The sequence below is a fragment of the Piliocolobus tephrosceles genome, chromosome 1, assembly GCF_002776525.5.
Source record: "Piliocolobus tephrosceles isolate RC106 chromosome 1, ASM277652v3, whole genome shotgun sequence".
Taxonomy (NCBI): Eukaryota; Metazoa; Chordata; class Mammalia; order Primates; family Cercopithecidae; genus Piliocolobus; species Piliocolobus tephrosceles.
This window is the reverse complement of record NC_045434.1, coordinates 85085555-85108080: the sequence shown is the minus strand read 5'-3', so window position 1 is coordinate 85108080 and position 22526 is coordinate 85085555. Positions and strand designations below refer to the sequence as shown.

Genomic DNA, 22526 nt, shown 5'->3' with positions numbered 1-22526 from the left:
CAGAAGTTCCCGAGTGTTCATAATGTACTCCTTTGACTACACCTGAGTTTATGCTAATGAGGTGGCTCAGGTAGGGGTCCTGGACAACATCAGAATGGACCTCTAGAAAGGCCAAGTGTTTAGAGGGTTGGAACTTTCCTACCCTCCCACCTCTAGGAAAGGGAGAGGGGAACAGAGATTATGCTCTATAAAAGCTCTTGAATGAGATTTGATGAGTTCCCAGGTTGATGAAGATACGGAGGTGCTAGGAGCATGGCACACCCAGAAAAGACATGGAAGGTCTATGCCCACCCCCACCCCCATCCTTTGCCCTTTAAATCTTTTCCACATGGCTATTCCTGAGCTGTATCCTTTATAATAGCTGCTCAATACAAGTGTTTCTATGAATTCTGGGAGCCGTCTTAGCAAGTTAATCAAACTCAAGGAGGAGAAGTGGGAACCCCATTTCATAGCTGTTCAGTCAGAAGTGTGGGTGGCGTGGGACTTCCCACTGGCATCTGAAGTGGGGCAGTCTTGTGGGACTGAGCCCTTAATCTATGAAATCTGACTCTCACTCCAAGTAGAAAGTATCAGAATTGAAGTATAGACAGCCAGTTGCTGTCTGCTAGAGAATCGCTTAGTGTATGGCCCCCACACATCTGGTCACAGAGTGTTCTGTGCTATGAGAGTGTAATAGGAGAAAAACAGTGAGTGTGTTGTTCTGTAGAATTGGCATCAGAAGTGGGACTTGGCCAGGCACAGTGCCTCATGTCTGCAATCCCAGCACTTTGGGAGGTCAAGGTGGGAGGACTGTTTGAGCCCAGGAGTTCAAGACTAGCCTCGGAAACATAGTGAGACTCCGTGGAGGCATGCGCCTATAATCCCAGCTACTCACGAAGTTGAGGTGGGAGGATTGCTTGGGCCCAGGGGGGTTGAGGCTACACTAAGCTATGTTCACATCACTGCATTCCAGCCTGGGCAACAGGAGACCCTGTCCCCTCACCCCTACCAAAAGTGGGACTTGCTAGAATAGCCTTGGGGCTAGTAACTGGTACTGGGGCCACCCTGGGGTCTGCCAGAGCAGGTATCACCCAGACCAGGAGAGTGACCTAGGATTATGGAATAGAAATCCACCCAGGCAAGCTGGCCCACCCTGATCACAAAGGGAGACACACAGAGGCCACCCAGAGGAAGCCCGTGGAGAGTGGTTCAGCCTCAGCTCATAGACCTGCACCCCCACACACCCCTTCAGAACATGCCTGGTTTCACCAACAGGAGGCTGATGACAGGCACACATGCCCTTTTCAGAAGGCAGAATGGACAAGCTCCAAGCCCCATGGCTGGGGTTCTTTCTGGCATTTGGTGCTTTATCTGACCCAATGTGGGTTGGGTAGGAGAAGCCACAGGGCCTCCTACTGTGAGCAGATGGGAGTTGGCCTCAGAAAGTGAGTTCCCTGTCCCTGGGGGTATGGAAGCAGATGCTTCTCCCATCCCAAGAGGGCATTTTGTCCAGATGTCCTCCAAGTCCCCTTCAGCCCAGAATTCCAGGGCCCTGATGTGGAGTGGCAACTGCTCCCTGCCTGATCACACAGCAGGGCCCAAACTCAAGGAGCTGCCCAGACATGTTTATGGTCACTGCCTGGCCTGTGCCTTCCACACTCTCCTCCTCCCTCCCATCCACCTCTCAGATGGAAACTCAGGGTGGTCATGGCAGATAGGAGAACTTGCCCAGGCTACTGCTGCCCACACAGTTGAACTCCACACCACACAGGCAAGGGAGGAAGACAAAACCAAAGGCTTATTCCACCACCTGCTGCCTGGAATTGGGCAACGGAGATGTCACCCTCCATCCTTGCTTGCCCCTGAGTAACTTCCCGAGACCATCCTGTGAGCCTCCTCACAAAGAGAGAGAAACTGCAGTTGGCAAAGCCCAGACAAGAGACTTCCATCCCATGGGGTGAGGAAGTGTGGGTGGGGAGAACTTACAGAGATACCAGTCACCCATCAGGACAACACCAGGCAAATCAGCCCCTGTGCCCACCCAAGCAGGCCCTCCGCTGGAAGCCTCTCCATGCTCTTCCTCATGTGTACCACTGACACCTCACCACCAGCTCTAGGTCTTCCCTTGACTGTCTTCCCCAAGTGCACATCTGACCACCTCCTCATCTTGCCCCACCAACTCTTCATTCTTGTCTCCAGCAAGTTCCCAAGCTCTTCCACCACACCACCTAAAACCTACCTAGGTCTGAGATGGGCACCCATTTACACACCTGTGCCAGGGCCCTCACCACAAGGTCACAGCCAGATGTCTGTGAGTCAGCTCACCCAGGCTGAGAATACCTCACCTAGAGAGGGGCCAAAGCACAGCCCAGCTCCATGCTGCTCCATACAGTTGCCCACTCTGATGAACATACCAGGCCCCTGCTATCCTGCCCCTGCTCAGGACACCTGGGAAACTTCCTGTCTTCATCATTCAATTTGAGGGCACTGGCATCTGGAACCTTTCCCAAACCCACAGGTGACAGAACTGACTGCATCTGTCTCCTTTTAAAGACTTGGGAGTGGGAGGTGGCACCTAGGATGAAGGACACACTATCTCCATGTCCAACTCCTCCAACAGACTGGGGATCCCCTGAAGGCAGACTGCATCTGCCCCATCATGAGGTTCAGGACTTGCTAAAGGGTAGGAGCTTAGAGGGTATATTCTATGGTGAATGAATGGATAGCAGGTGGATTGTGAATGTATGATGGATGGTGGATAGATGGTGGATGAATGGAAAGATAGCTGAATAGTGGATGAGTGAGTGATGAATACATGAGTGGATGGGGAAAGGGTAGATGGATGGTAGACAGGTGAATAGATGGATGGATGGGTGGATGGTAGATGAATGGAAGGATGGGTGAATGGATAGTGGATGGATAGATGGATAGTAAATGGACGGATAGCAGATGGATCAGTGGGTGGGTGGATGGATGGTGGGTGTGTGAATGGATAACGAATAGACGAATGGAGGATGTATAAATGATGTATGGATGGTGAATGGGCAGATGGATGGATGAATGGAGGAACAGCGGGATGGATAGATGAATAGTAAATGGATGGATGGTGGATGGGTGGATGGTGAATGGATGGACGGTGGATGGTGAATGGATGGGTGGTAGCTGTATGGATGATAAATGGATGAATGGATGGATTATGAATGGACTGATGGTCAGATGATAGAAGGATGGATGACAGATGAATGGACAGATGATGGATGGATGGTGGATAGCAGATGGATGGAAGGTGGATAGGTAAATGGATAAATCGATGAACAGATGGATGATGAGTACACAGATGGGACCTATTTGAGACCTAAAGGCAGGACAGTAGGGGAAGAACACTCAAGGACAAGCACTCAGGGAGGACCAGCTCTGGGGGCAAAGTATGACCCAGGCTGAAGGTTCCTAAAATCTTGTTTGCATGCTTGCCCAAATCCATACACTTGTCATAGGCATGCTTTTGTATCTGCACCTTTGAGCCTGTCAGGCATGCAGATGTGTGTAAACACACATGTGTGTGCATCCGTATCATAGGAGTAGGCTTTTGGAGGATGGAAGTCAGGAAGGTCCTGCCTCCACCTTAGGGCCCAAGCCTATGGCAGCTGGGCCCCCCATCTCCCTCCCGCAGGTGGCATTAATCCTGGACAGGGACCCCACACACACCCGGGAATTTCTCAAGACTACCTTCACCAGCCTACTCGCCAGTGACCTCTCTGGTCCTTGGCTTCAGTGGCCAGGGGTTGGAAAATTGCCAGCCCCAAGACAAGATCACTGTAGGAAGTCTTGGGTTTCTGCCCCCTGCCCGCTGACAGCTGCCAATGGGTAGGACGTTTTGGTGCCCAGGAAGCTGGGCATCTGCAGCAGAGTGACCGGTGTGGAAAGGGGCTGCCCACCTGTGACTTTCAGCTGGGCCTCAGAGCTACACGTGCCCACGTGGAAACTGACAGTTCCAGCATCTTCAAGGGTCACCTAGGAAGCAGGGAGAGACATGCTTGGCCCTGAGAGCCCCCATCCCGACCAGGAGGAGCCCAGCCAGTTTGCCAGACCTCAATGACAGGGGGTCATCACTTCCCCAACACAACCCCCGGGTGGAAGACCTTCCTGAATGGAGTTGGAAGCATTCCTGTCCTGGTACACTCAGGTCCCGGAGGCCTCACCTTGTGCAGGGTAAGCAGGTGGAGTGTGCCCTGCTCCACAGCGATGTCATTCATCTCGTTGACCTGCAGGGGCACCCCTCCTAAAGCCCAGCAGGCTTCCTGGCCTGAAGCTCTGGATAGCCGGCACTGGAAGCTGGCATCCTGGCCCTCACTGAGCTGTACGTCCTGCAGGGGCTCCAGGATGGTCACCTCAGGAGCTAGACACAGGGGAGGCATGGGTATCAGCCTCAGCGTCTGGGGTGTCAGCCTCAGCATCTGAGGTGCCCCCTCAATCAGCACAGTCTCATTGTCCTGGGAGTCCATCCCTGGGTATCCTCCCCCATGCACAAAGACATGCACATGGGGGCCTGTTCTCAGCTCCCCACTCCAGTTGCAGGCAGAGTCTGCTCTAATGGACAGTGGATGGGTGAATGGATCAATGGAGGAATGAATGGATGGATAATGGGTGGATGGATGGATGGCTGATCAATGGATAAATAGATGGATTGTGGATGGATCGATGGATAATGGATGGATGATGGATGGATGGATAGTGAATGGGTGGATGGATGGGTGAATGGATAAATGGATGAATGAAAGGATGGATGACGGGTGGGTAAATGGGACTAGTGTGAGAACTAGAGGAGATGGTGCAGATGACTGAGGGCTGGGAGTGGGCTATGGTTTGCAGTGACCCCGCCACGAGGGCCAAGACACAAACTCCAACACTGTGTCAGCCTATTGGAAGCCCACGACCACCTGCCTCACCAGCCTGACTCAGCCCACTCTCCTCTGACATCCTGGGGCCACCCTGAAATGCCAGCTCACAGGTCCACCTCCCTGCCAGGCCCCAGCCTCCAAAGGCAGAAACCTTTGCTGTCTGGCTTCGTACCCAGCAGGGCCCAGACATTCTCACCCCGTGCAGTCACTGGTGGGGCCTGCCTGTGGCTACCTCTGATGGTGAGCTGGGCGGAGGAAGCATGGTTGCCCAAATGGAAGGAGACAGTGCCAGCATCCTCAGGTGTCACACCCTTCAGTCGCAGTGTGTGGATGCGGCCATCCCGCACAGTCACTTCTGTCACCTCATTGCTTTGCAGTGGCAGGCCTTGTAGGCACCACTGCATGCCTGTGGCTCCAGCCCTGGACACCTCGCAGCTGAACTCAACATCCTCATTGGCCGCCACCTCTGCATCAACCAGCCCCCGTACAATGGTCACCTCAGGCTCTGAGGGGTGGGGTGAGATGGTTCCCTTTACCAGCCAGGTAAAAGAGCCTAGGCCAAGCTCCCATGCCCCCTCCTCCAGGAAGCCTTCCTGAGCACCCTCACACTCTTCTGCCATGGCCCATCTGTCCCACATGGCTTTTGCTTCCTGATGTGCTCACAAGCACAGATCCCGCCATGACACTGAGCTCTTTGGGGACAGAACCTGGGCTGGAAGTGTGGGCCAAGAGGGCAGTTGTGTCTGAGGAATGGGAAGGGGTCGTGGGACACCCGACTGCCTGTCAACTCCCACAACGCAGCCAGCCCCACCCTGGCTAGCACAGCAGGGAGGCAAAGCTTGCAGGAGAAATAGGTGGGGGCTCAGCAGCGCACCCTCACACCGGCCTCAGGGGTGGGCTTGAGGGGCTGCAGCCTGTTTCCTTGCTGCCCAGGTTCTCTCAGAGAGCCCTGACAGGGACACTGGGAGGTGCGGGGGTGAGGAGGAAGACAGCGTGAGAGCAGGGGACTCAGGTGCACCCAGAAGGCAATGATAAGTGCGTGGGATGGCAGGGAAGGACTCACCCTCTCCTCTGGGAGGCCCCACCGCTCACCTGTGACCCTGAGGGAGGCAGTGGTTTTCTGGCCGCCTGTCACGCAGGCATACTCGCCCGTGTCCTTGGCCTCCAGTTGGTGGATCAGCAGCTCCCGCATGGCCCCCTGGCTCCGCATTTCGTACTTGGGGCCTGCATGCAGCTCCACACCCTCCTTGAGCCATTGCACCGTGGCCCCCGACACTGCATCACTCAGCTGACAGCACAGCCGGGCTATGTCACCTGTCTCCTGCTCCAGGCTCTGCAGCCGGGTCTTGAACTTGGGCCTGGGGACTGCGGGGGATGCAGGAAGCGATGCTTAACACTCCTTGCCTCTGACCAAGGGTGAGGGGCTGTGGGAGGCAGGGGCTGGTGGGCAGCTCACCACGGACAGAGAGGCTGGCCATGCTGTGTGTGTGGCCCGTGTCGCACGTGTAGTCACCCGCATCCTCCTGCTCCACTCCACGTACCAGCAGCTCTGCAGCTGCACCATCCTGCACCATCTGGTACTTGGCACAAGGGAAGAGCTGCAGGGAGCCCTTGCGCCACTCCACGCTTGCACCCGCCCGGCTCAGCTCACAGCGTAAGTGTGCTGTGCCTCCCTCATCCACCTCCTGGGGCTGCAGCTCTTGGAGGAACCGCACAGGGGCAGCTGCAGGGAAGGGAGCAGGGCGTGAGGGCAGGTCCCTGAGGAGCTATAAGGGGGAACGAACAAGTGTGATACGGTGCAAAGTGGGGAGGGGGAACCGCACCAGAGCAGCTTCCAGGAAGGAGGCAGGCCCAAAGCACTGGAACTGCGCTATATCCTGGGCCAGGCCAGCCTGGGTTCCCACCTGTGACAGTGAGGGTGGCACTGGTGGCCTGGGAGCCACAGGTGCAAGTGTATTCTCCAGTGTCTTCACGTCGTAGGCCCCGTAACACCAGCTCCGCAGTGCAGCCCTGAAGCCGTGGCTCCCGGTGTCCATCGGCCTGCAGCTGCAGGCCACCCTTGCTCCAGACCACTGTAGCAGTGGGCTCAGACAGCTCACACTGCAGGGTGGCTGTGGAGCCCTCCTCTGCCTGCAGATTCTGCAGCGGCTCCCGGAACACTGGCTGTGGGGCTGCAAGGGGCAGGGGGCAGGGTCAGCTCCAGATCTATACCAGGCATCACTCTCCAGGCTGGCAGATGAGGGCCTGGGCTCCTCCCAGCTCCCTGGCCTGGCTCCACAGGCGGTGCTGCCTCAGATGGTACCACTAGTCTGTGATTCAGGAGCGAGGAGGCAGCGTGGTGGGAAAGCAGGGAGGGGCTAGATCTACCCAGGGCTTAGGAGGCTGTCCTCTCACCCAGGACCCCACTCCCAACCCCCGCAGAGCCACACCCCCCAGAGCCCAAGGCAAGGATGTGTACTTCAGAACCCAAGGTGAGGCCCTGTACCCCATACCCAAGGGCAGAGCTGAGTCCCCCAGATCCCAGGGTGAGGCCAGGGCCCAGGGCTATAGGTTCCACCTCCCCTCCGTGGGCACCCAAATCCCAGGGCAAGGATGTGTATTCAGACTCCAGAGTGAGGCCATGTCTTCCAGACCCCAGGACAGGGCCATGTCCCCCAGACTCCAGGGCAGGGACCGGGTTCCCTTAGACCCTCAGGTGTCATGGGGGCTGTTTGCCCCACAAGGCTACACTGAGAACCAGGGCCAGCCTGCAAGGCCCAGGTCTCTAGGTCCTGCCTCCCTTTCCTGGGCACCAAAGGCCTCCCTCTGAGAAGGACATGAGACCCCATGGCTAAAAGACTTCAGGTCTCAAATGAAGGATGGCAGAAAGTTGGACTGATTAGGTAGTGATGGGAGGCAGGGGGAGAGAGACAAGGTGGGAATTCCTTCCCTACAACCATGAGTGGTACACAAGGTCACATGGCTGAAGCTCAGTATAGATACCAGGGCACGGGATAACGCTGGAACCCATGAGCAGAGGGGACAGAGGAAACAGCAGGAGGAAGTGGAAAGGAGCATCCACAAGGAGAAGGTGTGCTGTCCCTGGGACTGCACATGGAGGAAAGACACACACCCACATCAGTCCATGTGGCCACATGTGGTCATTACCCTTGACAATGAGAGTGGCCGACGTCTTCTCCTGCCCACATACACACGAGTACTCCCCAGTGTCTGCCACGGACAGGCCATGAATCTGCAGCTCACATCTGGTCCCATCCTGCCTCAGGCTATATCTGTCCCCATCTCTGAGGGTTTCAGGTCCCTTCCTCCACTCAACAGGGGCCGCCTTGCTCAGCTCACATTGCAGCATAGCTGTGGCCCCTTCTGTGGCCTCTTCATTCTTCAGACCCTTTGTGAACTTGGCAGGCAAGGCTGGGGAGGTCAGAAGATAAGGACACAATCATGCCTCTGAGCCCACAGAAGAGACAGGACATGGATGACAGAAAAGACACAGAACCCAAATGGACATGAGCCACATCGGGATGTGCTGAGCACAGGCTGTGCACTGTGGCTTCCCTCAGTCCAGGCTGTACAACACATGACCATGGCCCCTTCTGTGGCCTCCTCACGCCTAGGTCTTTGTATGACTCTGGCACATACAGAGCTGGAGAGGGTCAGACACACATGAAAATCAGATCATCTGGAGCACTTTGGTGGACACAATACGAGAGAATGGAGGACAAGACATAGAGCCCAACAGGGCAACATGACTGAACCCATGCTGGTACACAGGTGGGAGCTTCCTGGAGATGCTGTTTTCCCCTGGTTTCTGCAACAGCCCAGGAGGCTGGAAGGGATTCTGTGGAATTATGGGAACAGGATGACATGGACACAGGGAGACGACATGGAGAGGAGACAGAGGGCATGAAATCAGTACTGGCACACCAGAACATGGCTTTGCTTGGCCACATGTGATCTTTACCCCTGATGGTGAGTGTGGCTGAGGTCCTCTCCTGCCCACAAATGCACGAGTACTCCCCGGCATCTGCCGCAGCCAGGCCATGAATCTGCAGCTCACACCTGGTCCCATCCTGCCTCAGGCTGTGTCTGTCCCCATCTCGGAGGGTTTCAGGTCCCTTCCTCCACTCCACTGGGGCCGCCTTGCTCAGTTCACACTGCAGTGTGGCTGTGGCCCCTTCTCTGGCCTCCTGGTTTGTCATGTTGTCTATGAATCTGGCTGGCAGGGCTGGGAAGGACCAAGCAGTCACTGAGATCATCAGACTATCTGGACAACTCTGTGGACAGGACACAGACACACACAAGGAGCCACACAAACCACCACAGGACCATGGCAGAATGAGCAGACGAATGTACGGAAGGCGAGAAAGCACCTGGCCCAAGAGGAACAGAGAACATGCAGGGATGGGGATGAACAGGAGGACATCTCCTGATGAAGAGAAGGGGAGGCAGGAGATGCCCAGAGGACCCCAGTTAGAGGACAGACAACTTCAGGGTTCCCACAGGGATGCCACATTTGGAAGTAGAAAGTGGTGACACAGAGACACACAGATCCCAAGCCGCAAGTCCATGTGACCACACGGGATCTTTACCCCTGACGGTGAGTATAGCTGAGGTCCTCTCCTGCCCGCATACACACAAATACTCTCCAGTATCCTCCACAGCCAGGCCACGAATTTGCAGCTCACACCTCGTTCCGTCCTGCCTCAGACTGTATCTGTCCCCATCTCTTAGGGTCTCAGACCCCTTCTGCCACTCCACAGGGGCCACCTTGCTCAGCTCACACTGCAGCACAGCCGTGGCCCCTTCTGTGGCCTCGTGATTTCTCACATCTTCTATGAATCTGGCCGGGAGGGCTGGGAAGGACCAAGCAGTCACTGAGATCATCAGAATAACTAGACGACTCTGTGGACAGGACACAGACACACACAAGGAGGCACACAAACCACCACAGGACCATGGCAGAATGAGCAAATGAATGTACAGAGGGTGAGAAAGCACATGGCCCAGGAGGAACAGAGAACACAGTCCCCATCTCTGAGGGTCCCAAGTCCCTCCTTCCATTCCACAGGGACCACCTTGCTCAGCTCACACTGCAGTGTGACTGTGGCCCCTTCTGAGGCCTCCTTGGTCTTCAGATCTTGTGTGAATTGGGCAGGCAGGGGTACAAAGGGTCACATGGACAGAAGCCATCAAGCCCTCGGGAGGATCTGAGGGACACACCTGAACATCCAGGAAGAAAACAGAAGCAGGAAAGCTGGAGGGACTTGGGATGAGGTGGACCAAAGTGCATCTGACAGTGAGGACTTCCTACATTCTGCCTGTGAGGTGCAGATGGGTGGGAGATGGGCTCCATCCTGGATCTCTTCTCAGAGGGCATCTTGTCCTACCTGTGAACTTTCATCATGGGGAAGCAAGACAGGCTCCTCCAACTTGCAACCCACATATGCAATAATGTGATGGACATCTCTCTATGATGACATAGGAGGCACCTTCAGGTCCCAACATCCACTGCTCCCTTGTCATCCCTCACACAAGAGACAGCCTGACCAGACAGGCCTTCCATCCAGCACTGCCCATGCTTAGATCTACCTCAGCTCACTGTACAACATCCCAGCCCACACAATGCCCTGCTACCTCCATCTAACATGCTCCTGGACTGACTCTACGAATCCACATTCCTATATATTACCCTGATTCATATCACCTAGATCATGAAGACACCAGATGTGGCCTCGAACCACACCTCTGAACCTACAATCTACCATTCTCTCTTGCCTCCTGACTCCAGGCAGGGGGCTCACAAGTTAGCAGAGCAGAGCCTAACCCAATTACATAGCCATAGCCTGCTATGGGTTGTGTTTCTACAGAAGTCAAATGTTGAAGTCGTAACTTCCACTATTTCAGAATATGACTGTTTTTGAGATAGGGCCTTCAAAGAGCTGATTAATGCTAAATGGGATCACAAGGGTGGCATCTAATCCAATATAAATGCTGTCCTCATCAGAAAAGGAGATTAGGACACAAACACAGAAGGACCAGTGAAGACACAGAGAAAATGGCTGCCTACAAGCCAAGGAAAGAGGCCTCAGAAGGAGCCAACCCTACTGACACCTGGAACTCAAACCATCTAGCCTCCAGAATGGTGAGGAAATACATTTCTATTATTTATACCACCCAGTCTATGATACTTTCTTTATGGCAACCCAAGCAAACAAATTCAGACTTTGGTACCAGGAGTGGGGTGCCAAAGGAACAAATACCTATAAATGTGGACGTGGCTTTAGAACTTCGTAATGGGACGTAGCTGAAAGGTATTTCAGGCACATGCCAAAAAACTGTGTTTGCAGGCAGCAATTGTTGGTGAAAATATGGGTGTCAAAAGTGATTCTGGTCAAGCCTCAGATGACAATGGGAGACATTATTATTAAAAACTGGAGAAAGACTATCATTGTTATACAGTGGCCAAAAACCTGGTCAAATTTTATTCTAGTGTTCTGTGGAAGGTAGGACTTGCAAACAACAAAATTGGATATATTTACCTGAGGAAGTTTCTAAGCAAAGAATTGAAAACATAGCCTGGTTTCTGTCTAATATTAAAATGTGAGAGGAGAGAGATAAATTCAAAAAGGATTTGTTAAGCAAAAAGGAACCAGAACTTGAAGATACAGAAAAATTTTCAGGCTATACGTACTGCGAAAAAAAAAAAAAAAAATTGAGAAAGCATTATTCTGGGAGAGTATCAATGCTGGACAACCATTTGCTAAACAGATCAAGTGTGTGGTTTATGGATCCATTCAGCTCTCTCAGCAGAAGCCAGTAATAAAAATGAGATCATCAAGGAAAGATCTGTGGAAAACTCTTGTCTGGTGGCTTTGACCCACATGGATCACATGGGACAAAGTTTTTTTGAGACCTTTATACCAGAGGAAACGCTGTGCTAGCTTGAATTGATTGGAACAGAGATGGGACAAAATGAACAAAGGATGTCAGACTTCTGAGAATCCACAGGATAGGCCAATAGAGCTACATGGACATAAACATGATATTCTGCAAGAAAAAGGAATAATGACCCCAAAATTGGTTCAGGGGTTGACAGGAATGGCACTATAACCAGAGGGTAGAGGGCACAGGCTCCAGAAGTAAGGCTGTCTCCTCCTCGGTTACAGAGAGCCAGACACCTCCACTCAGGGCTGAGTGGGTAGAGTTGCAATCCTATTGGGTCCAGAGGAGAGGGCATTAATCCAAAGCCTTAAAACCTAATGATATTTGTCCTGCTAGGGTTACATCTTGCTTGGGACCCATGACCCACTTCTCCTTCCCAGTTTTTCCCTGATTAAGAATATCCATCCTATACCTCTCCCACCATTGTGACTTCAAAGCAAATAACTTGTCTGATTTCTCAGCCTCACAGATGAAGAAAAATTTTGCCTCTGGATGAGTCACACTTTGTCTCCCTCATAGTTGACTCAGATTATATTTAGAGGTGAGTTGGACTAGTTGATACTGAAATGGGCTAAGATTTGGGACTGTTAGGAAGAAGTAAACATATTTCGCATGTGAGAAAGGCCATGAATTTTGAGAATCCACATGGTGGAGTGTTATGGTCTGAATTGCACCTCAGAAAAAATGCGTATGTTGAAGTCCTAACCCCCAGTACACTTCAGAATGTCACTGTATTTAAAGACAATCATTGAAAGGCAAAATGAGGTTGTTAGGGTGGTTCCAAATCCAATATGACTGGTGCTCTTATAAAAAGAGGTTAGGACACACATAGGAACACAGAGGGACAACCATATGAAGACACGGGGAGAAGACAGCCGTCTATAAGAAGAGAGGAGTTGACACCTTGATCTTGAGATTTCAGCCCACTTCTGAGAAAATAAATTCTCTGTTATTTGAGCCACACTGTCTGCAGTGCTTTGTTACGTTAGCCTGAGCAGATGAAGACAATACTCCTTTAGAAGCTTGGAATGACCACAAGGATCAATCAAAACACTCACCAGACTGAAGAGGGGCCTGGCCTAAGCCATCGCTATGTCTGTCAAAGGACATACATTTCCTGACCTCCGTGCCTGGGGCCCAAGAGCTGGTGGACATTCACAGGCCCTTGCAAGATGGCAGGGGCCCCAGATAGCTCTCCTGGACCCTGACACCTGTCTGCTGCTCTCCCTGTCCTGACCCTTGGGGTCTGTATGCCCAGGCCCTAGATTAGGTCATCCAAGTGGGTTCTCAGTGTGCATTTGTGGGACGGAACACACAGATGAGTGACTGAATAAAATGTCAACGACATTGAGAGACACTGGGAGAGCACAGACCATGTGGGTTAAGTTGGGGAAGACAAAAGTCATTCAGGTGGTCACACGTGGTCTTTACCCGTGATGGTGAGCGTGGCCGAGGTCCTCTCCTGCTCACATATGCACGAGTATTCTCCAGCATCTGCTATGACCAGGCCACGAATCTGCAGCTGACACCTGGTCCCATCCTGCTTCAGGCTGTATCTGTCCCCATCTTTGAGGGTGTTGGGCCCCTTTCTCCACTCCACGGGGGCTGCCTTTCTTAGCTTACATTGCAGTGTGACTGTAGTCCCTTCTGTGGCCCTCTGACTTCTCATATTCTCTATGAATCTGGCAGGCAGGGCTGAGAAGTACCAAACAGTCACTGATATCATCAGACTGTCTGGAGGATTCTTTGGACAGAATATGGACACCAATAAGGAGCCACACAAACCACCAAAGGACCACAGCAAGATGAGCAATATACAAACAATGAGAAGGCAAATGGACCAGGAGGCACAGAGAACACACAGGGACGTGCATGAGCAGGAACACACAGGGACGTACATCTCCTGATGAGAAGGGGAGGCAGGAGAAACCCAGAGGGCCCCAGTTAGAGGACAGACAATCACAGGGTTTCCACAGAAGCTCTGCCACATTTGAAGGCAGAAGGTGGTGACACAGAGAGGTGTATACACCAAGCCACAAGCCCACATGGCCACAGAGGATCTTTACCCCTGACAGTGAGTGTAGCTGAGGTCCTCTCCTGCCCACACACACATGAGTACACCCCGGTATCTGCCATAGCCAGGCCATGAATCTGCAGCTCACACACAGCCCCTTCTTGTCTTAGCTTGTACTTGTCCCCATCTCTGAGAGCCTTGAGGCCTTTCCTCCACTCCACAGGGGCTGCCTTGCTCAGCTCACATTGCAGTGTGGCTGTGGCCCCTTCCATGGTCTCTTCATTCCTCAGACCCTCTGTGAACTTGGCGGGCAGGGCTGGTGGAGGGATCAGAAAGACATGGACACAATTATATTGAGCACATGAAAAAGACAGGACATGGATGGCACAGAGAAGACACAAACCCCAACTGGACACAGACCACAAGCAGGGTAGGCCAAGCACAGGCTGTAGATTCCCTCTGTTCAGCCTGGTAACATCACAGTCATGGCCCCTTCGTGGGCTCCTCAGGTCTCAGAGATAACATGAATCTGGCATGCAGGGCCAGAGAGAGTCAGAAAACACAGAGAACATTAAACTCCTTGGAAAGTGCTGGTAGACAGGACATGACAAGATGAAAGACAAGACACAATCCAACGGGACAGAGCCCACAGTCTCACAGGACTGGGAATCTGGATATAGATGAGAGTTTATTCTGGTTCCTTCAGCAGCCCAGGAAGCTGGAAGGGATAGTGTGGCATGATGTGAAGAGTGTGGCAGTCTGGGGGAGACCATGCAATGGGCAGAGATTGATGGCAGGAAGTGAACAACTGGACATCAGAACGCAGATCTGGACACATGGACTTTACCCCTGATGGTGAGCGTGACCGAGGTCCTCTCTTGTCCACACACGCATGAGTATTCCCCAGCATCTGCCACAGACAGGTCATGGATCTGCAGCTCACACTTCGTCCCATCCTGCTTCAGGCTGTATCTGCCGCCATCTCTGAGGGTCTCAGGACCCTTCTTCCATTCCACAGGGGCCACCTTGCTCAGCTCACACTGCAGTGTAGCTGTGGCCCCTTCTGAGGCCTCCTTGGTCTTCAGATCTTGAGTGAATCGTGCAGGCAGGGCTAGGAAGGGTCACATGGACAGAAGCCATCAAATCCTCTGGAGGATCTGAGGGACACAACCTGATTATCCAGGAAGGAAACAGAAGCAGATCTCGAGGATATGGGATAAGGTGGACCAAAGACTGTGCGAGACTGAGGTCTTCCTGTGTTCTGCCTGTGAGGTGCAGATTGACTGGGAGATGGGCTCCATTCTGGATCTATTCTCAAAGGACATCTTGTCCTACCCATGTCCTATCATTACTAGGAAGCAAGACAGGCTCCTCCAACTTCCACATATGCAATAATGTGATGCATCTCCCTCTTCTCTCTCTCCAGTCTCACAGGAGGCACCTCCTTGTCCTGACACCTGCTTCCCCATTCTCATACAGGAGATACCCATCCCAGGCAGGGCTTCCATCAAGCACTACTCATGCATGGGCATACCTCGGCTCACTGCCAACCATACCAGCCCACACAAGGACCTGCTGTCTCCACCTCACTGCTCCTGTCCTGACTTTACTGGATACACATTGCCTTGGCTCAATCACCAAAACCCCCAACAGACTCCAGATATGGCTTCTACACCACACCTCTGACCCTTCAACGTGCTGTCCTCTCTTGTTTCCTGACTCTAGGCAGAGTGAGAGCTCACAAAGTACAATGGAGCAAGCCCCACCCTGGTTACCCCCTGTTATGGTCTGATTGTGTCCCCCCAAATTCATATGTTCAAACCTAACCTCTGGAACCTCAGATCGTGACTGTATTAAAGATAGGGCCTTTAAAATGGTAACTAAGGTTAAATGAGGTTGTTAGGGTGTGCCCAAATCCAATATGACTGGCGTCCTTATAAAAAGAGGGTATTAGGACACAGAGACACACTGAGGGCTGACCACGTGAAAAAACAGAAGACTGCATCAACAAGCCAAGGAGAGAAGCCTCAGAGGAAGTCAACCTAACAACACTTCACCTCAGACTTCTAGTCAGAAATCTAACAGAAATATTGGTACCAGGAGTAGGGTGCCATTGTAACAATTATCTAAAAATGTGGAAGTGGAAATCTAGATTGCTGTGAACAACGTGTTCATGTAAAGATGGACATTAAAAATGCTTCTGGTCAGACCTTAGATGGAACTAAAGAACGGGTTATTGGAAAGTGGAGGAAAGGTGATCCTTGTTATTATGTGGCAAAGAACTTGTCCAAATTGTGTTGTTGTGTGTGGAAGGTAGGACTAAGAAACAATAAAATTTTGCATGTTTAATTGAGGAAATTTCTAAGTAAAGTGTTGAAGGTGCAACCTGTTTTCTCTTTGCTGCTTATTGTAAAGTGCAAGAGGAGGGAAACAAATTGAAGAAGGAATTGTAAATAAAAAAGGAACCGATACTTGAAGCTTTGGAAAATTTTCAGCCTAACCACATGGTAAAAAATGAGAAACTGTGTTCTGAAGATAACATCAAGGGTGTGGCTAGACAAACATTTGCTAAAGCACCAGGTGTGCAATTTATGGATCCAATTAGTCATCTCAACAGAAGCCAGGAATAGAGATCCAGTTATCTGGAAAAGCCTCTTGTCTGATGGTGTGGACCTCCATGAACTGCATGGGAGGCCAACTCAGTTTTTGATAATCTTATATCAGCAGATTGGAGTGAACTGGACTGAGGTGGGATAAAATGAAGGAAGACTATCAGACTTCTGGGATTCACCAGAATGAGCTATTATCACTATATGGCTGCAAACATGTCTTATCCTTCAAAATAAAAGAATGGCCCCAAAGGCATCAGCAGGGCTGTCACTGCCACTAGAGGTCCAGGGATCAGGACCACCTCTTCCCAGAACAGAGGGGGAAGAGGTTGTTACCCAAGGATGACTGGATAAGATATTACCCAGGTCTGACAGATTGGGGACAACACTCTGGTTGGCATGCAGGATTGGAATTAAGTCAAAGAGAATTATTTTTCAGGCTTTAAAAAAAAAAGTAAAGATGGGGTCTCACTGTCACCCAGGCTGGAGTGTAGTACAATTATAGCCCACTGCAGCCTCAAACTCCCAGGCTCAAGTGATCTTCAAGCCTCAGCCTCCCCAGTAACTGGAACCCCAGGTGTGCACCACCAAATCTAATCCTTTTTTTTTTTTTTTTAGAAAAAGGGTCTTGCTATATTTTCCAGACTGGTCTACTGGTCTAGAACACCTGGCCTCAAGTAATTCTCCTGTCTCGGCTACCCAACGTGCTAGGATTATAGACGTGAGCCACTGTACTGAGTTACCAGCCTTAAAATCTAGTGAAATTTGTTCTGCTAGGTTCAGACCTGCATAAGATCCATGACCCATTTTTTCTTTCCAACTTCCTCTCTTTTGAACATGAACGTCTATCCTATGCCTGCACCACCATTGAATTTTTCAAGCACAAAACTTGTCTGGTTTCATGTTTCACAACTGAAGAAGAATTTTGCCTCAGAATGAGTCATACTTCACCTCCCTCATGCTTGACTTAGATGACGTTCAGATGAGATTTTGATTTTGAGTTGATGCTGGAATGGGTTAAGATTACGGGCTGTTAGGAAGGAGTAAATGTATTTTGCATGTTAGAAGGTAATTAATTGTGGGAAGCCAGAGGGCAGAATGTCATGGTCTGAATTGAGTCCCCTCCCCAAACCTGTATGTTGAAATCCTAACCCCTAGTACTTTACAATGTCATGGTATTGAAATAGGATCTTTGAAAGGTAATGAGGTTGTTACGGTGGGCCCAGTCCTATATGACCAGAGAGTATCTACAAGCCAAGAAAAGAGGCCTAAGGAGAAACCAACTGAGTGACTCCTTGATCTTGGAATTTCAGACTCCAGAAGTCTGAGAAAATAAGTATCTGCTGTGAAGTTACCCAGATGTAGTGCTCTGCTGTGTCCACTGAGCAGACAAAGGCAGCAGTCCTTCAGGAGCCTAGCATGACCACAAGAACCAAACACTCTCAGCAGATTTAGTGGAGCCTGGCCTGACCACCTCCTCAGTAAGCCCCCAACCCTACTGTGCATGTCCATCAGCAGAAACACAGGCCCTCACCTCTAGGCCTGGGTCCCCAGAGCCCGCGCACATGTGTGAGACCCAGCAAGATGCCAGTGGCCTCAGACAGTTCTCCTGGACCCTGACGTCTGTCTGTGGAGCTCTCCTTTGGGTCCCTGCCCTATTCACTCTTGAAGTCCATATTCCCAGGCCCTAGATTACGTCATCCAAGTGGGTTCCATGTGCATTTGTGGGATGTATCACACAGGGGAGTGACTGAATGAGTCACTTGAGGCATTGTCTTGAGGCAATGACATCAAGAGGCATTGGGAGAGCACAGAACATATGGGTTAGGCGGGAGGAGACAGGAATCACTCAGGTGGCCACATGTGGTCTTTACCCCTGATGGTGAGCATGGCCGAGGTCCTCTCCTGCCCACACACACACGAGTACTCCCCAGTGTCTGCCACGGACAGGCCACGAATCTGCAGCTCACATCTGGTCCCGTCCTGCCTCAGGCTGTGTCTGTCCCCATCTCTCAGGGTCTCAGACCCCTTCCTCCACTCTACGGGGTTCGCCTTGCTCAGCTCACACTGCAGCACGGCTGTGGCCCCTTCTCTGGCCTCCTGGTTTTTCACATTTTCTATGAATCTGGCAGGCAGGGCTGGGAAGGACCAAGCAGTCATTGAGATTATCAGACCGTCTGGAGGACTCTGTGGACAAGACATAGACACCCACAAGGAGCCACACAAACCATCAAAGGACCACACGTGAAAGAGCAAACAAACATACACATGGGGAGGAGGCAAATGGCCCTGGAGGAACAGAGAACACACAAGCAGAAGGATATGAGCATGAGGACACCTCCTGGGTAAGAAAGGAGGCAGGAGATGCCCAGAGGACCCCAGTTAGAGGACAGACAACCATGGCGTTGCCATAGAACCATGCCACATTTGAAGGCAGAAGGTGGTGATAAAGAGATGTGGAGACACTAAGCCATGGTCCACATAGCTACACATGATCTTTACCCCTGACAGTGAGTGTGGCTGAGGTCCTCTCCTGCCCACACACACACGAGTACTCCCCGGCATCCACCACAGCCAGGCCACGGATCTGCAGCTCACACCTGGACCCAACCTGCTTCAGGCTGTGTCTGTCCCCATCTCTGAGGCAGTCATGCCCCTTCCTCCACTCCACCGGGGCCACCTTGCTCAGCTCACACCACAGTATGGCCGTGGCCCCTTCTGTGGCCTCTTCATTCCTCAGACCCTCTATGAACTTGGAAGGCAGGGCTGAGGAGGTCAAAAGACACAGATATAATCACATTCTCTGAGCACATGGAAGAGATAGGAATGACACGGATGGCACAGACAAGACACAGAACCCAACTAGGCACAGGCTGCATGGGGGTGTGCTGAGCACAGGCTGTGGACTGGGACTTCTCTCAGTACAGGCTCTACAGCACATGGCCACGGCCCCTCCTGTGGCCTCCTCACATCTCAGCCTTTATAGGAATCTCTGGCACCCAGACCCAGAGAGGGTCAGAAACACATGAAGAACATCAGGGGACAGAATGTGACAGGATGGAAGACACAGAATCCAACGTGACAATGTCGACAGAGTCCTCAGAGGCACATAGTGGGAGCCGGCTAGAGAGGCTGCTTTCTCCTGCTTCCTACAACAGCCCTGGAGGCTGGAAGAAGCTTGTGCAGTTACACAGGCAGGCACAGACATGGGGAGAGAACGCAGCATGGGCAGAGACAGATGGCGTCAAGTCAACACGTGGACACCAGAGCATGGTGCTGCTTGGCCACATGTGGCCTTTACCCCTGACGGTGAGCATGGCTGAGGTCCTCTCCTTCCCGCACATGCACAGGTACTCCCCAGCGTCCTCTGCCACCAGGCCGCGGATCTGCAGCTCACACCTGGCCCCGTCCTGCATCAGGCTATGTCTGTCTCCATCTCCGAGGGTCTCATGCCCCTTCCACCACTCCACAGGGGCCACCCTGCTCAGCTCACACCGCAGCGTGGCCGTTGCCCCTTCTGTGGCCTCTTCATTCCTCAGACCCTCTGTGAACTTGACGGGTAGAGCTGGAGGAGGATCAGAATATATGAACACAATCATGCTCTCTGAGCACATGGAAGATACAAAACATGGATGGCAAAGAGAAGACACAGAACCCATTTGGACACAGGCCACATGTGGGGTGTGCTCAGCACAGGCTGTGGACTGGGGCTTCCCATGCTCCAGCCTGTCAGCACTGTAGCTGTGACTCCTTCCATGGCCTCCTGAGTCCTCACACTTTATGTAACTCTGGCTGCCAGAGCCAGAGTATGTCAGACACACACAAGGACCATGAGAGCCATTGGAGCACTCTGGGGGCGAGGACAGGACAGCATGAAGGGCAAGGTACAGAAGCCAACAGGACAACATGATGGAGCCCATCCTTGTAGGCACATGGGGTGGAAGCTGGCTGCAAGGCTGGTTTCTCCTGGTTCCCACAATAGCTTTGGAGGCTGGAGGAGACCCTGCGGAGTGATGGGAACAGGGTGGCGCAGATGCAGGGAGAGCACATAGGGTGAGTACAGACAGACGGCATGACATCAATACATGGACACCAGAATATGGCTCTCCTTGGCCACATGTGGCCTTTACCCCTGACGGTGAGCATGGCCGAGGTCCTCTCCTGCCCCTACACACACAAGTACTCCCCAGTGTCTGCCATGGACAGGCCACGAATCTGCAGTTCACATTTGGTCCCATCCTGCCTCAGGCTGTATCTGTCCCCATCTCTGAGGGTCTCAGACCCCTTCCTTCACTCCACAGGAGCTGCATTGTTCAGCTCACACTGCAGCATGACTGTGGTCCCTTCTCTGGCCTCCTGGTCTTTCACATCTTCTATGAACCTGGCAGGCAGAGCTGGGAAGGACCAAGCAGTTGCTGAGATCATCAGACTGTCTGGAAGACTCTGTGGACGGGACATGGACACCCACAAGGAGCCACACAAACCACCAAAGGACCACACGTCTAGAAGCAAATAAACATTCACACGGGGAGGAAGCAAATGGCCTGGGAAGAACAGAGAACACAAACGGATGAGCATGAGCATGAGGACACCTCCTGGACAAGAAGGGTAGGCGGGAGACAACCGGAGGACCTCACTTGGAGAAGACACAACCCCAGGATCGCCACAGGGGCTGTGCCACATTGGAAGATGAGAATGACACGGTGACATGTAGATACCAAGCCACGGGTCCACAAGGCCACACATGATCTTTACCCCTGATGGTGAGCATGGCTGAGGTCCTCTCCTGCCCGCACACACACAAGTACTCCCCGGCATCCGCCATGGCCAGGCCACAGATCTGTAGCTCACACCTGGTCCCCTCCTGCCTCAGGATGTATCTGTCCCCATCTCTGAGGTTCTTGGGCCCCTTCCTCCACTCCACAGGGGTCACTTTGCTCAGTTCACACCACAACATGGCTGTGGCCCCTTCCACAGCCTCTTCATTCCTCAGACCCTCTGTGAACTTGGCCAGCAGGGCTGGGGGATCAGGAAGAGATGGCCACAATCACACCCTCTGAGCCCACAGAAGAGACAGGACATGGACAACACAGAGAAGACAGGGAAGCCATCTGAACACGGGCCACTCCTGGGGTGTGCTGAGTACAGGCTGTGCACTGCGGCTTCCCACGGTCCAGCCCGTTAGCATCACGGTATGGCCCCTTCTGAGGTGTCCTCAGGCCTCATACTTTCTATGAACCTGGCTGGTAGGGCTGGAGAGGACACAAAGACCATGAGGCCCTCTGGAGACACCTTGGGACACTCAGCAAGGACACACTCCAACTATGGAGGAAACTAGGAATTAAAGCATAGACATGTGGATGTGAAACAGTGCCCTGGGAGCAGAGAACAGATTGGCCACGGACACGCAGAGGAAAGCCACCCAGGACACAGAGGAGCTGGAATCCTAGCGGGGACCCCAAGATGATGGCAGACACATGCAGTGGTCACAAGACCCATGAGATGGGGAGGAAGAGACAGAACCAAACAGGATCTCCCCATCCCCAAGGTCTTCTGCAGCCCATCCTGGCTCAGACTGAATCTGTCATCACGCTCAAGGGCCCAAGACCAGCCTGGTGGCTCAGTTACACTATACTATGGCCCAGGCCCCATTCTGTGGCTCCCTATTTTATAGCTCCTTCATAATTTTTTTTTCTTTTTCAGACAGGGTCTCAGTGTTGCCTAGGCTGGAGTGCAGTGGTGCCATCACAGCTCACTGCAGCCTCAAACTTGTGGCCTCAACCAATCCTCCCACCTCAGCCTCCTGAGTAGCTGGGACCACAGGTATACACCACCACAACCAGCTAATTTTCATATTTTTTGTAGAGATAGGGTCTCCCTGGGTTGCCCAGGTTGGGCCTGGAACTCTTGAGCTCAAATGACTCTCCTGACTCGGTCTCCCAAAGTGCTGGGATTACAGGTGTGAGCCCAGCCTCATGACCTTGATGAATAGCTGGAGGAAAAAGACAAAAAAATCAGCTGCCTAAAAATCTCCCACAAAATCATCCAGGCTCCTGCTTCTCATCAGTTCCTGCTGCTCCTGTG

At 52.3% G+C, this 22526-nt stretch overlaps 1 protein-coding gene across 1 annotated transcript in view; it reads right to left on the bottom strand.

Annotated features, from left to right (window-relative positions):
- Window positions 1-22526, bottom strand: part of OBSCN (obscurin, cytoskeletal calmodulin and titin-interacting RhoGEF) — a 174429-nt gene that overhangs the window by 62153 nt on the left and 89750 nt on the right. The window contains exons 40-51 of the mRNA XM_031935294.1: window positions 19744-20007; window positions 14681-14944; window positions 13886-14149; window positions 13251-13514; window positions 9467-9730; window positions 8839-9102; window positions 8025-8288; window positions 6782-7048; window positions 6334-6600; window positions 5970-6242; window positions 4179-4375; window positions 3915-3990 (exon numbers count right to left, since the gene is read on the bottom strand). Of these exons, the coding sequence (XP_031791154.1) occupies window positions 3915-3990; window positions 4179-4375; window positions 5970-6242; window positions 6334-6600; window positions 6782-7048; window positions 8025-8288; window positions 8839-9102; window positions 9467-9730; window positions 13251-13514; window positions 13886-14149; window positions 14681-14944; window positions 19744-20007 (2928 nt within the window). The remainder of the gene's footprint in view (window positions 1-3914; window positions 3991-4178; window positions 4376-5969; window positions 6243-6333; window positions 6601-6781; window positions 7049-8024; window positions 8289-8838; window positions 9103-9466; window positions 9731-13250; window positions 13515-13885; window positions 14150-14680; window positions 14945-19743; window positions 20008-22526) is intronic.